General features: G+C 36.2%; 1 protein-coding gene across 7 annotated transcripts in view; it reads left to right on the top strand.

Moving 5' to 3' along the window:
- The window catches only part of LOC149563071 (Photosystem II reaction center PsbP family protein), a 198,690-nt gene that overhangs the window by 17,256 nt on the left and 165,111 nt on the right, over positions 1 to 16,323 (top strand). For 5 of the 7 annotated variants that reach the window (XR_016364017.1, XR_016364018.1, XM_089826487.1 and 2 more), the window contains exons 5-7: positions 14,679 to 14,759; positions 14,847 to 14,929; positions 15,062 to 15,137. Coding sequence is in view for 4 of the 7 variants with exons in the window: in XM_089826487.1 (XP_089682613.1) it covers positions 14,679 to 14,759; positions 14,847 to 14,929; positions 15,062 to 15,137 (240 nt within the window). In the remaining 3 variants the exon portion in view is untranslated. The remainder of the gene's footprint in view (positions 1 to 14,678; positions 14,760 to 14,846; positions 14,930 to 15,061; positions 15,138 to 16,323) is intronic. The other 2 variants (XR_016364019.1, XM_089826486.1) reach the window with 1 other exon arrangement.

Raw genomic sequence — 16,323 nt, 5'->3', positions numbered from 1 at the left:
TTGATGCTCTCAGCAACAATATTCAGATTTAACTTATATTTCAGTACTGGAAGATGATGCCAATTGTATGTATGAAGGCTTAGTCAATAATACATCCACAGTGCATATTAATGCTCCAACAATGATAACAATGAGGTTGCCTACCAATATTGCTGCCCAAATCTCAGTTTCACACCTGGTTCGGCTCCCAATAATGTTTAGCATGTGTGGAATAGCTGCAGTCCAGTATGACACCCTTTCTTCCTTCCTTAACGTGTATGCCGCTGTCTCATACATTTTCAGACTGCTGTGGTGTGATGCTGATGTGTTGCAGAATGTAATGGCCCTGTGAATGTATTTCAGACTTGTATGGTCTTTGAAAATTCCTCTCAACTGATGCAGTTCAATCTTGGCCTATCTCAGACTTGAATAGCATGTATTAACTTTCCTAACTGCTGTAAATTATCTCCAGCAGCAACAGATTGATCATAGCAGATAATCACAAACACAATACCCTTCAAACCCTTTTCTGGCATCTGAATATTGCCAATGATTTAATAGATATCTCAAAAATATGATTTACTTCGTAAAACTCCTAACGATCCTCCTGACCAAGTCTTTCAACAGAGACGAGAATGGCATTTATGAGGGATTACGTCATAACAAACCCTTGAAGAAGAACTATTTCATAAATTTTGTATTCAATCCAGCGTGCTGAAAGAGAGCTCTTTAACCTCTTTTACAACACTCTCAAATTAGCTCATTCACTCACCTTGCCAATTTTGGATAAACAAAATTAGTTTTTGCCATTTCCTATTTTTTTCGAGTTTTTGCTTTTCCTCTATTTTCTCACAATTGCTTCCCCCCCACAATTTTATTGCTATTGTTTTTTCTTTAATATGTCTTATGCCATTTCAAATACTTTCCCTTCAACTTAAGTCTCCAAACATTTCATGTCTCCAATGTATTATAAAATAATGTGACTTTAAATGTCTCCCATCTAACTATACACTAGCATTAATAAAAGTTAAATATATATATTTTCAACTTTTTAAACTAGCTTTATTAATATTTCTTTTGTCGATATTAGGCATTTATCTTCAACATGTCATCATCGCTGGAGATCCTGATCATGTTCAAATGACTTACTATAAATTATAAGTATGCCCAATACTACTTCTAGACACCTCAGATTGCTTTGAATGAGAAATGCTTAGGCCAAATGTCCTCAAAGTCTCTTCAATGTTGTGGTTAGAGACCATGAAGAAATAGGCTAATGAAAAACTTATAGAACTCTTGCTGGAACGAACACATTACATTTGGCCCTTTTTAAAGATTGCTCGTCCTCAAGCAACACCAATGCAATTCACAATCAAATGGCTCATAGAATAGTTATCGGCTTGCTACAACTAGCCTATAGAATAGTAGGTGCCTACCCACCCATAGTTGCCCACCCCCATGTTTGTTATTGTAGGGCATAGTTGAACCTTTTAGAGGGATAGGATACATTTGATTGATTCCACCTGCTATAAATAGTTCCCTCTTTTCCATCAAGTCGAGACTGCAATTGAGGGATAGAGGAGTAGGTTGGCAAGGGGGGGAAGACAGTGAAGTGCTCTATTGTATCTACTATCTCCTTGGCCTTTGGGTTGGGTGGGCCCCTACAATTCTATGGGAAGTCTGCTTTCTTTCAATCAATTCCCTTGGTACTTAGGTGGCCATTGGGGGGCTAAAGTGTCGGGTGGGGGCCCCCTACTATCTATAGGCCAGTTCCCTATAGGGCTTGCTCTTTGCTACGTTTGCCTCTACTCTGCCCTCTCCAATCAAGCTATAGTTGAATTAGTGAGGTAGCATAGCATCTCACTCCATATTGATTGATTGAGAGCACTCTGATTGCCTATATTCCTTAGGGAGAACTTTGCTGACCCATTGTAATGTCCCCGTTTTGGTTGACATCGTTTTGCGTGCCGAATTAGTCTATCACGGACTCTCATAGACTGGTGGTTGTGATGAGAGGGTCATTCTGGTGTTTATTTGAGGATTGGATGGCTTATTATGCTCTTGGAGATATTATTTTATCATTACTTTTTTATACGTGGCCTACATGTTATAATTTTAAGTTGAGTTGCACTTTTTATTTTATAAAGTTATTTAATTATAAAAGTGCATTATAATGAGTTTTTATAATGGATGCTTCTAGAAGTTTTTAGTAACTTCTTAGAAAAGTGAATAAATAGAGGGCTTGGCCTCTCATTTGCATGGACGAGATTTGATACTTCAACTACATTCTCTTTGAGCATTTGTGGCACCATCCAGGTCTGCAAATATTCAGCATAATCCTTGAGAACGATACCTCTCAAGAGATTGCATAACTGAGGAAGTGAAAGACTTTCTGAAGGGTTGCACTTTGGAAGTGGTATTCAGCCATTTCAAGTTGAGCTTAATTTGTATACTCAGACTACCTGAGGGTTTGATTTCTTCGAAAAAAGCAGAACTGAAAAAAAAAGCAGGCCGAAAAAGCAAAGCGAAAAAGAAAATCCGAAAAAAAAGCAAGTAGAAAAGCGCAGAATTGAAAAAGCAGTCCGAAAAAGTAGCTCGAAAAAGTAGATACGAAAAAACAGATCCGAAAAAGCAATTCGAAAAAGCATTTCAAGTTGAGCTTCATTGAGTTTTCAGACTAGGGTTGAAAGTGAACATCTCTGGAGTCATTTTGGTGAAAAGATTGCATCATATTTGTTAGAAGGGTTTTGTGAAGTCTGGGACAATATTTATGCACAAATCTGATGTAGAACTGGTCATTTTCAAAGATCAGATTGGGAGCATATTTGGAGTCATAAATTCATCATACTTGGTTTGAAATTCAAGTTGCCAATTTCTTTGCATTCCTAAGACCTGGGCGATTTAGACTATGCTTGATTTAGCACCATTTGGAGAAGGAAACAATTTATACTAAAATCAAATAGGGCCATACAGGTACGGCTGTACTTGCAAATCGTACAGTTGCTGGATTTGGGACAGATTAAGGTTGCAGCCTGATCACTGTATCTTCAACATATAGACAACATTGTTGCATCATTCCCAGGTTCTTCTTTTAATTACAATTATCTGAATATATGTTGTATATGAGAGTTTAATGGATAAAGTCACTGCCGTATATGCGAGATGCATTTCTAAATGTCAATTGTTGTTCATGTGACAAGAAAGACTATGAATTTTGTCTCTGTTTGTACCCAGCTGCATAGGACATTGGTATATCTTGGATAGTGACACAAAAAGCATGTTTAATCCTTTGTAATCAGTCATGACAGTGCACTGTTAATTTAGTAGAAGACCATAAATTACTGGTAATCTGAAGTTGTAATTGATTGTAACAGCAGCAACATCTTAATTGAATGCGTATATATATATATATATATATATATATATATATATATATATATATATATATATAGGCACTGTTTGGGTATCATGGAGTAGGGTGGAGTTATAATTTAACAAATATTTCTTTCAGCATTTTATATCTCAGCAATGTAGTTGATTGCTTGCCAAGTGTTTGATGAAATTGCTTAGCACATATTTAGTATGTTACATTGCACAGTTCAGACTACATGCCAAATGTTTGACGTAATTGCATAGTTCAGTGTTAGTAGTTTTTAGTGACCTTTGAGTAAGGGTCATTACACCCATATGTAGATAGGGCTAATGGCTTACTCCATGATGCACCCACCACATCGTGATGAATCAGGTCCATGTAACATGAACCATTCGGTCCAAGCTATCGGTTGCACCCACCACAACGCAGTCATGACAAAGACCATAACTTATCGTGAATCCAAACTATTCACATGAATGATCCAATCCATTGCATGATATGATTGAATAAATTATAGACGTGATACGAAGCGATTGATTCGATAGAGTCCCACTCTAGCCTAATTGGGGCTTGATTGAGAGGATTTGGATTCGATTCTAGAAGCGTATCTAGTTTTAGCCGCCCATCTTATTCCAGGGTCATCAGTAACAGAGGTAGCTAGATTTTTCAAAGGTAGGAACTTTTTTTTCGGCAGTAGAGTAAAAGGTAAGACCAGAGACAAAAGCCAAGCCCACACCACAACAAAGAAAGCTACACCAATTATTTCAAGAGTAGGGGTGACAACACCATTTGTCCTACTCCATATATAAGGGCATCCAGTTGATGAACATGAATTGTTTGAATATCAAGATCATGTGCCATACACGGATTCACCAACAACGAAGGCAAAACCAGTTATTTCACAGGTTGATTTCGTTTACCTTGCGAAGAAATAAGTAGTTCCAAAGCCTCCAACATCAGCACCAGACCTAGTAATATAGACAATAGTAGATCCAACCCTCTATCTATATGGGGATAATGCGGTTTATTCGATTAATTATGAGTTTTACTCATATGGTTATACAGTTGGTTCAGTAGCAGATTTGGATTTCTGATTTCCTTTTGAGAGATAAAGTTTCAATCGTTTGTAGATAACAATTCATGAGTGAGATAGTGGAGTTATGCCCACAACCCTTTCAATAGTAGGGGGTATGTATGTAGGGGCATTTACGAAGGAAGGTAGAACCTTGTCTTCTCTAGGGCTAGGACTGCGATCAAGAGCACCGCTATCTCCACATAAGCAAGGAAACTCCCATAGGTGTGTATCTCGTTGCCTAATTAAAAGGAGAGCTTACCTTATTAGCTGCCCTTTTCACCCACCTCGACAACTAAATAAATGACCTAAGGGACTATAGGACATTTATGATGAGAAGGCCTCAACCAACCATCTTACAATTAGAGTAAGTGTAAACTGGTCCCTACCTAGCACCTTCCTACCCCTATGTAACATGAGTGACTTGGTTGGGTGGGCCCCAACTATACTAAGGTAGCCGAGTGAAGTCTACATATAGCATTATCTAGCCAAGTGAAGTCTACAGATAGCGTTATCTAGCCGGGCCGTACAACTTGCTTTTGTAACAATTCCCTTTAGAATAGTAGGGGGCTATCCCTTTAGAATTGTAGGGTTGTAACGACTGCCCCTTCCTACTGTTCAAACCAGCTAAAAAACTAAACAACTTTAGCCATTACTGAGATCGATCTTAACCTATTTTGCAGTTATTGTCGCCCTCTCTTTATTTATTGTTCACCTGTCGTAGGGCGGACCTTGATGCAGCGGAAGAGATGGATCTTTAGCTTTGCCAGAAAATAGGCCATAATAAAAGTTGTAATGTTAATAGCATTACCATTACTTTTCTATTTTTTAAATACTCGATTAATTGGAAAAAAACAGATCATCATATAATTTGATGAAGATATTTCTAGCTATACAACATCTTGGAGTAAGAGCAAGAAAGGAAAATTTGTTGCTCACCTATTCCCTACTATTACAAGGGGAACATGATGATTCTATACGTAACATGTTACTTGCCATCCTCAATCCCCTTGCCGAACATATTGGTCGTGCGTGTGTGCAAAGGGCTTCCTTTCGATGCAGAAGTATATGGTTTGTAGGGCTCAGGTGGGGCTTCCCTTGCATGCATAGCCCTACTATTATATGGTAAGGGCCCAATCGTCTGCTTTCTCTTCTACTATAGTCGGGGCAACAGGGTAGGCATAACTCCATAACTTTCCATAACGGCCCCTATTGCCTTTCTTTAGCTCTACCAGATATTAATCACTTATAGACGGTGAAGACCTAGTAGCCTGACATTGTTTATTAAATCATTGCCCTATATATCCATGGGTAGTCGATCCAAAAATTTAAATAGCAGTAGCATTTGAATCAATAGTTTAGGTAGTAGCATTTTCACCAATAGCATAAGTAGAGGAACCTTGTTCATTGCTTATTTTAGTGTGTGTGTCATTGGGCTTAGCCCTTAAAATGGTAGGGGTCGAGCATTCAAATGAGGGTGTATAATTTCTATGACCTTAGAATAGTAGTGCGTTTAGGCTACGCACCCCCTTCAAGTGCATGCAAAGGTCCTCTACATGCACAATGTCATTGTTGGGGCCTGCCTTACTTGCGTGTCAGCCTACCATGGCAATAGGCGCCATAGCCCAACACATTTTAGGGTAAGTTAGTAATTGGAATGCCCTACTATGACAGTGTGTTGGATAGTTGAATGAAGCTTCTGACTAGTTACTTCATTCGTAATTGTTACCAATTTAGCCTACCTCCTAAGTTGCTATGTTATGCTTGCCTATATACTGTGCTAGGTGTTTTAAGTTGCTGATCACACATATTACAAAATGGTTTGGATGCAAAAAGTAAAGTACAAAAATCAATAAACAAGAAAAATTGATCATTTTTTATTCAAGATACAAGTACCAAAATAGTACATTTTATTGAGATATTGAAAACTATTTTGATAAGGTACAAAGTGTTCAAATTTTAAATAGTATTTAATACAATGCATTCAGATACTACACAAGCATTCTCAACTCTTAATATAATATTTGAATAAATGCATTGCATAAACGAAAAAGTACTGAAAAGATAAGGGGAAAGGTCTCCATTGCCTGAATGGAAGGATCATTGATTTGAATGTTGAAGAAGGTTTGAGCCTGCATCTCCATCTGGGAATAGACCTGCAAAATGTAAAAGAGGAGGGTTAGTTCATACGAATTGAGCAATGGAAACCATTCCAGTTATCTCTACACTACTTAGTGTTCCTACATCGTAATTATTCAGATAACTGCATTAACAGATGTGAAGGCAACAGAGATATTTGAAAGAAAAGCATGTTTTATGCTAATACATTTGTTTCATGTACAGATACAGGTATGAAGTTTGAGGTTGTTGAAGGATCTTGCATAAGTTACACGCATGAAGCCTTTCAACTGAGATTTGTAGAGGCCAAGACTAAAAGACTGAGGAGACTATCGAAGGGACATGCATAAGCTACAAGTGTGTGAAACCTTCTGGTCAAATCATATAGAGGTGAAGACTTAAGACATTGAAAGATTGTTAAGGGGGCATACATAAATTACAAGTATGGGATCTTCTAGTTGAACCATAGCAGAAGATTGAAGACATGAGGAGATTGTCAAAGGGACATACATAAATTACAGGTATGAAACCTTTCAGTTGAATCATGGAGGGCATATGGAATTCTTAGTCTACAAACTGAGGGAAAAAAGCAGACAGTGAATAGAGAAATCAGCTAGTCAAAGTTAAAAAAACGTTTGTAAAAGAATGTCTTTATTGCATAAAAAGTAAAAGATGTGTCAAATCTCAGATTTTAAGACAAAGAAAATTAGAAAAAAGGATATATTAAACCATATAGATCTGCTGATCAGAATATGTAATGAAACTAAGTAAAGCCACAAGCTAAACCAGCAAGGAAGATGCTCAAATAAATGTTCATTCATGAAGTCATGAGAGTTGATTTAGTAGCAGATATAGACTGGAATTTATTACATTCAAGCAAGAAAGATATTGTGCATAACTATTTTGTAATCATTATTTTGCAAGTTGAAATCAAAATGTAGAATCAGTAATTTCTAGATTCAATTCTGATTGTTCAAACAACAAGGAGTATCAGTTATAGGTTTTGTTATTATGCAATTAACAAGAACTTCAGGGTAAACACGATTTTCAGAGTTTGAAATGCAAGATGCTACGGGATACTAGTAAATTTAGTATCTACAGAAGAAGTTTTCGAAGAGCATTGATTTTTAACAATCAAAACAATGAAAGATAACAACATATGTGTGCATGAGATACCAAAAGAATATTGCAATTAAAGATATAATGAACACTTGTTTCTTGTCGAATACAGCAAAATATGTTATGGTAGTAGAAGTTGATGCTTTTAAGGAAACTAATGTTGTGTACCAAGCCTTGAATTCAAGTGGGCGTCATGATTTGTTGGCAATATTAGAATTGGTTCATCAAGAATCAATCGATGCAGCAGAGTCTCTCCTTGTCACTTCATGAAAGACGACGTAGGAGGGGTCCAGGCTACCAAAGAGCAGGGGATGGGTCTGTTATAAAAAGATATTGGGAGCTAGTGGAGGATAGTAAGCTTCCCAAAAGGAGGAAACCCTACGGAATATAGAGCTTGTTGGAGTCTTCTGTGATGCATATCTTATTGTAGTTCATGGAATGAGGTTTTGAGCCAAATCACGGTAAAACAAGCCAGAATAGAGGAGTGGTTCTGTGTAAGCAACTGTAAAATACAAGTAATGTAATCCATATTAAAGGAACTACAAATCTAATCTAGTAAGGGAGCAAACAACAACTACAACAAACCCTCAAATATAGCAGAAAATGAAGATCATACCAGTCTGATACTAAAACAACAGAACTATCGAATATACCCTCCAGGCAACTAGCAGATAAGTATTAAAAAATGGAGGAGCCATGAGTTAGAGAGGAAGAAGCTCACGATATCAAATACATAAACATTCATCTATAACAAATAGCTCATTGAAAAGAAATACCAACAAAACAATGCTACGGCAGATAATTTACAGTAGAAGAAATAATGAAGTGAAAAAAAAATAGTCCAAGTGCAATTTAGGAAATAGCATGAGGAAGAATTCATGGCTGTAATTGTGAGTAACCATGGAGTCACAACATCAACAACAAAAACCCCATGAAATAGAAGAGGAGCCATGAAATGCAAGAACCCAACTCATGGCATCCATCACAACAAATACGACAACCAATATCTCAGAGAATGAATGAAGAAACCCAATAAAGCTCACGACAAGCAGCATGAAAGCCACACCATAAAGAACAAAGACCAAAACTCGTGAAGAGTTTCTCCATGATGGCTAGAAGAAAGAAAATTGCCCACGGCAGCCAATGCCTCAACCATGAGATGGAGGGAAAGAAAGGAGAATAACCAACACTCATGGCGACCATGCACACAGCCAAAGCAAGGAAGAATAATGGCGTCCAAAAAATCGTGGCTAGGGTTCTCAAAACCCTTCTTCTCCTTCCTGCTTGCATGAATCAACCTATGAATGAAATGAAATAATGACTTTCACCTCACCTTGTGCTTTTTAAGAAAAATTAAACGTAGTTTGATATATTTTCGGGTCCATGTATGGGATAGTACTATATCACATATAACTTTCATTGCTATTTTAATTTTATTATTATTTTTAATTTATTAATATTAATATACTTAATAGAGATTAAATGATTCATCATTATTCAATGTATATTAAATAGATTAATATTAGTAAAATAATAATAATAATCAATTCCTTGCATAATACGATTGTAAAATTGATAATATCAAGTGTTAAATTTATAAAATACTTGACATTTATTAATTATTTTAAAATGCAAGATGAAAGGGATATGATTGAGAATGTGAGGTAATTTTGAGTTCGTTCAGGAGTTCTATTTTTAGTAGAGGAAGACTTTTTAATCAACAGGACGTTACATGAAGTTCATTCTTGGTTAAGGGGCAGTTTGAGTTTTTCATGCAATGATGGAACCCTTTAGTGCTATTTTTGATGAAATATGGGGCAGTTAAGGCTAGTTTTGCATGCAGTTCATTATGGGAGCCTGTTTTACGCATATTTTACATATTTTTGATGAGTTTCACATGCTATGTTTTGGGTTGATTTTGAAATCCGAGTTAGGGTTTTATGCATGATTTTTAGGAGTTAAGAGGCAGTTGTCCAGTTAACTATCAGTTGGATAGGTGGTTGAGAGCAGTTTTCAGTGGTTACTTCACAGTTTGGATTAGTTTTGACTCATTTTTTCCATGCATATTTCTGATATCTGAATTAGGGTTTTGAGCTCTATTTATTGTATATTCACCTCATTATGAGAGATCATCTTCTTTCGGACTCAAATTTTTTGCACATTGCAAAATTTGAGTTGATTGTAAGAGCACTTTGTATCAGAGGTTTTTCAGCATTAGTTATACAGATTCAGCGGTTCCTTCTCATTGATTCTCGTGCAAAATTGTGGATTCTTTACTTTTATGTTGTGTTTGTCTTTCATTAAAGTTATATTCTTTATTGCATGTTAGAATTTTGATACGTGTGATTGCAGATCTTTGTTTGTGTCCTTATTGTTTTTGTAGAAAATTGGTAAAGCCTAGGTTTTCCTTTCAAAGCAGAAGATTTCGGGTCCTTGCATAGAATCACTTTTGTAGTTGCATGTTTGTCTGAGTATTGTGAATCATATGTATCTTGGGTAATTGGTGTTAAATAAATTGAATTTACATACAAATCATCAGTGTATCACCTCATTTAGGTTAGTATTCATCATTTGCCATTCACTTCTTATCCCTTTTCTCGTATACAATTTGGGGTTTAGGTGATCACTATTTAAGAACCGGCTTAGCTTTCGGAGATTCATCTCTCGTTTTAGGACAACCCACCACCCGAGAGAGTTTCCATGTTTCAACAGGATAGCTAGATTCTACATCTTGCTATAGGCACAATCTTGATTAACAATAGTAATAATTGAGACACTACCTTGATTGTTGATGGAGCTAGATCGCCTACTAATTCCATGAGAAATGTCAAATCCTTATACAAATGCTTTGACAATAAATAGTAATCAATTGCAAGGTCGATTATATGCTTGGGCTAGCCAAGCATAAGTTAGCCATAGAGCTTTGGGTTTTGATAATCAAGGCACATAAACTAGGTTGAATTAACAGTTTCCCTAGAAGCATTAGCATTAGTAACCGAGTCAGTAAGATAGCCATCCGAGATAGGAGAGGTAGGGGTAGCACCATCAGATTATCCACACATTCACCAGCCCCTACTATTGTGTCAGGCTGAAGATCCTTATCTAGTTCTATCTCCTCTATGCAATGCTCCTGGTAAAGCTTAGATCTTGGTATGGTAATGCCTTTGCTCCTAATAATGCTCCTCGTATGTCTCTTAGTAAAGGAGAGGATAATCAAAAGAATAGAGAAAAAGGCATTGAAGAGAAGAACAAGGCTTATCTTATGATGGAAGAACAAGGCGAAGAAGAGAAAGGGCTGGCTGGATTTTTATGGACAGTGAAAATGATTGTCGGAACTGGAACAACTATGTAGGAATTGACCAAGCCATATTCTCGTTTGGCATATTCACTTCCTTTTTCATGGTTACCTCCCACCTCCCAAGTCTATTCTAGCTATAAAAGGGGTGGTGGGGTAGTACTAATCAAATAGCTGATCTAGTTTATAACACATTTGCTTTGGGTATGGAGGACCATCTTCTAGATATTTTTGGTGGTCATGATGCTAAAGAAATAATTTCCAAATCATTATCTACGGATATAGGCCTAATTTGGAATCCTGAAAGTCAGGGTCCAGCTCGAAACAAGCAAAAACTATAAGAGGTGAGAGAAGCAAAGGTAGGAGCCATTAGCTATCTACTTGGTTCCACTATCATTGGCAAAGGCTGGAGTTCTGATTCATTCAGTTCCATATCAGGATTCCATTGATCGAATGAAAGCAAAATAAAGTAGGGTTTGTTTAGTTCATACTTACTTGGATTTTAGGGGGTTTCCTCTTGTAATTTGAAGAAAGGTTTTAACTCACATTGTTTCATTTTACCAAAGAGCTGTCCAACATGTCTGTCTTGCGAAAGTAATAGGTGTGCATGTTGGTGTGGTTTTTGGTGACAAATATGTTGGTTGCAAACTATTACACTCCTAACTGATCACCTCTTAAGCACAATTTGAAACTGCTTAAAGTGTACCGATGAAAAATGAAATTGATGCAAGTCTAAAACCATTAAAATTTTGAATTTTCTCCAAAGCAGGTGCAAGGCTTTGGTAGAACAATATTATTCAACTGTTGAAATATAACTCCTTTTTTAGCTGCTGGAAAATTCAAATCAATTTTTCCAATTTGGAATGACAAGAGAGCTACATCATTATGAATTATAGATGAACATTACTTGAAGTAAGAAAACCTTCAAGCGAGCGTGGATGGGAGTCCAGGTGAAATCCAGGACACTATTGTTTTTTCTTGGTCGAACATTGTGATTCAACCTTCATACAAGACCTTATTTTCAAAACTTTATTTAATTCACCTTCTAAGATCCCAGTTATAACAATTTCTTGGATTTTTTTGGTTTCCTTTTGCACATGAGATAACTTGTACCTACAGCTTGAAGGGATGCATGCATTGTGCAATAGTGACTATGGACACATACTAATTTGAAGTTCTTTGCTGTATTAAGAAGAATGTTTTCCAGAAAATGAGAACTCCAAACATTTACTAATATTTTCTGGTGTGAGGCAACTTTTCTGATGTTTACTGGGCTTGAAAAGCCACATGGAAAGACCTATAAACTAATTAATTTTCATACAAAACAACATGTTTAATAGATCAAAAGCCAAAAAAGCTTAGAAAAACATATAAACGAATTAGTTTTCATACAAAACAACACATTTAATAGATCAAAAACCAAATAGACCCACAAACTGGGTCATATTTCCAATGAAGGGCGAAACTAAAATCCTACTTTTGTAGTGGACCCAGACTACTGATCCGATTGGGCCCATTTACTAAAATAGTTCCTGCTACATTAAAAGGTTCACAACTAATGATCTTAATTAATGTGATGCCCCCATTTTAGTAGGTTCTAGGAGCATGGGTATGTAAACTCATAACCTCAACCCTCATGAGCTGACACTTGGATTTGAGGGTCTCTATTTGTTCGACTTACTATTTATAGTAAGTTAGGACAGTGGGTTTCTATTTTTAGCAGTGCACAGTGGTGACGCCTTGAGTTTGTGCTATCTCAGTATTACATTGAGCTTTGATAATAAGATGCATAATGGAGGTTATTTATTAACTTTGACTTAAAATTTAAGAGTTCATTGTTCTAATTGAATGGTGTGTTGAAGAAGGGTCTTTAGTGAAAAATGTGCTCAAGAAAATTCAATGCGTTTAGTGTCAAGGAGAAGCTTTTGGAGCTCAAAACTTATAAATTCAATTGCCTTGCAAGGATCGAATTATCTCTTTATGCATTTTTGTTTGTGAATTGAGAACTTCCAAAGTTTTGGAGGTGATTGAGAACTTCCAAGGATTTGAGGGTCTCTATTTGTTCGACTTACTATTTATAGTAAGTTAGGACAGTGGGTTTCTATTTTTAGCAGTGCACAGTGGTGATGCCTTGAGTCCGTGCTATCTCAGTATTACATTGAGCTTTGATAATAAGATACATAATGGAGGTTATTTATTAAGTTTGACTTAATTAAATAAATTTATGAGTTCATTGTTCTAATTGAATGGTGTGTTGAAGAAGGGTCTTTAGTGAAAAATGTGCTAAAGAAAATTCAATGCGTTTAGTGTCAAGGAGAAGCTTTTGGAGCTCAAAACTTATAAATTCAATTGCCTTGCAAGGATCAAATTATCTCTTTATGCATTTTTGTTTGTGAATTGAGAACTTCCAAGGGTTTGGAGGTGGATGAGGAAATTGTGAATTCTCTTCAATCTTCGGCACTTTGAATTGGACTAATGTTGCCAATAGATTGTGCACATAATCTGATTACTGGATTGCCATTTGACCTGGGATTTGAAAGACTTGTTTTTGTTGAATAATAATTTATCATTTGCTGCAAATTGATATTAGTATGGACGGCTATGAGAAGGTGTGGGGGGGGGGGGGGAGGTGGTGGTTAGTTCTGCAATTAAAGTCTTTGTTTGATGTCATTGAATACAAATTTGGGCAGTGGCGTGTGGAAAACAGGGGCTGCGTTGAATTATTCCCAGCTGCGTTTTCCTTAGTGAAGCAGCGTTTCATCATACTAGGCTGCGATCAGTATTTTAGGGGCAGCGTTTGAGCATACATTCTTTGCAACTTGTTGATAAGGGGCAAAGTTTATTTCATCTGCCATCAAGGATCCAACATTGAACATTTTTATTTGTTAGGTTCTTTTAATTAATAAGATTATTGCATATTGCATTTGGAATTGTAAATATTTGCAAGTTCGTTTTAGCAAATAAAGTGGTATTGAATTGTGGACATTTTCTTTGCATTCTAAAGCATTGGCATTTATATATTCTCAAAAAACCAAAACATCATATATTGCAAAAATTCAAAAAAATTACGGAACTTTCAAAATTCCAAAAACAATCAGCTCTTCAGCACAGTTTTGAGTGAGAGCCAGCAGGGCTCTTTGCAGTTAGGGATGATTTTTCTTTACAGGGCTGCAGTCCCTTGACCTTGCTAGAAGCCTGCTTCCACTTAATGACACTGAACAAGGATCAATAAGTAAAACTGTAGCCGGTTCGTTGGGAATACTAATTTAACATTATTTTGCAATATGATTTGTATGAAGTCCCCAATTACAAGCATGTGGTGTTCATTGTTATCCTAAAAAAATATTTCATGACAAAGGCTCCAATGAGATGGAGGGGTAGTGCTGTTGATTAAATGGAAATTTATGATAGTTATTTTGGAAACTATTAAGGATAATATGAAATTTAGCTTGTACAAAGTAAATTAGTTTCTACTTGTTAGGCTATTTTGACAGATTTCTGAAATTCAGAAAGCTTTAAAAGCTGTCTTGCAAGCTGTATTTTTCATTCAATCAAACATGTGATTAGGATTTATTGTATTATACTACATTGAAACTTTGAAGCACATCTTGAGTTTCCTCAAAATGCATGTTTTTACAAATAGTTGAACATGTTTTGTAAAATCAAGATGAGATGTAATACACAGAAAATATAGGGAGGACTGATATTATACTCACCTGCAGATTGGGTAAAGGGGAAGGGAAAGGCAGATGAACAGAGAGTGGTGACTGCTTTTTTCCCAAAAGATGATGAAGTGTCCAATGGTATGCTTGTTTCATCATTTTTCCTATTTTTGAGTAATTTCTGTATTTAGAATCCAACCTAAGACATCAGTCTTTGGACTACTGCAGTAAATGTTGTAATAACAGGGGTTGGGGCTGATTACACGAGAATGGAGTCATTTGGAAATGTTGATGCATTTGCGGAGACACTGGTTAGATTTTACTATTTACAGTATAATCATAGAAAGGAAGAATTTGGTTATCATCATTAAAATCTAATATAAAACATACTATCTTGTGTTGCATTCCTACTTTTATTACTAACAACTTGAAAGGTCCAACAGGTTAACAGTCTGGATAGAAGCTGGAAAAGACCACCTGGGCAAGCGGCAAAACTTCTAAATGCAAAGTCCAAAAATGGTATTGACTTCCACTTACTAAAAATTTATGATCATGAGGTAAGTTGACAACTACATTTTCTGATTATAATCCTTTTTCACAGTATCTCCTTTTAACTTAATTTTTATATGTGTGAGAGATATATAGAAAACCATATTAACAACATTGGATCAAAAGTGTTAAGAAAATAACCTGGATAATCCACAGGTCTACGTATTACTCTTCTTGTCATATATTCCATTGAAAATGGCATTGTGTAATTACTTATATTAGTCCTATGGGTGCCGGCGATCTGGGCATAATAATTTTAGTTTTGTATCTTAACTAATCGTTAGTTAGGACAGACTAACAATTGTTATATAGATGCCGACTTAGAGCAAAGTAATTACTAATTAGATGCTGAGGGTTATGTCCCTTAAGGGACATACCCTCTGAATGGATATATATACGGGCTGTGAAGACAGTATTGGGACATATGGAAAACAAACAGTTTGATCTCCAAGTCTGCATATGCTCACAAGTTCATCTGCAACTCTTAATACTCCAGTTCGTACTTGTACCAGGATATATTAAAACTGAATATAGGTGTTTTTGCTGAAGGTTATTCTTGTGCCTATCTAGTCTTTAGATTTGAAGTCTGATCTGTTATTAGAATCTGCAGATCTTTACAAAAAGATTGCTTCTGGATGAAATTAGCTTCGTTGGCACTCTTTAGCCACTTGTCATACCTCTCCAGGTTCTTCACTATGTCTTTTGTGCTTGGCAGAAACACTATTGGTTTCTTTCCTTCCTCATTGGCACATTCTAGGTTCTACCACTCTAGATTTTGAATTCCAATTGTTTTGAATTGATGGTAGGAGAATATTATATTCATGTATTGAATCATAATAAATATTAGTACCTTCATATGATGTTTCAATATTCGCTGATGTAGCAAAATCCATGTCATGTCCCCTCTTTAGCTTTGTCTAGCAGTGACATGAGAGTTAGCCTATTATGGAGTTTGGTAGGTTGGCAGTGGTGATCAGGGACTCAGTTAGGATTTTCAGTGTCTGGATTTGGTATTTCAGGTAGTAGTATATCAATTGAGAGCAGTTCCTTGATTTTAGGAGGTAGTTCCTTGATTTTAGGAGATTCCTACCTTTTAGGATGTTGTGATGTTTTCCATAGTTGGGGTTCTATGAGATCACCCCTTATCTCAATTTCA

This window comes from Cupressus sempervirens, chromosome 4 (genome assembly GCF_028749045.1).
Source record: "Cupressus sempervirens isolate cs-2001-9-10 chromosome 4, ASM2874904v1, whole genome shotgun sequence".
Classification (NCBI taxonomy): Eukaryota; Viridiplantae; Streptophyta; class Pinopsida; order Cupressales; family Cupressaceae; genus Cupressus; species Cupressus sempervirens.
The sequence above is the reverse complement of the archived record's forward strand: the minus strand, read 5'-3'. Positions and strand labels throughout refer to the sequence as shown.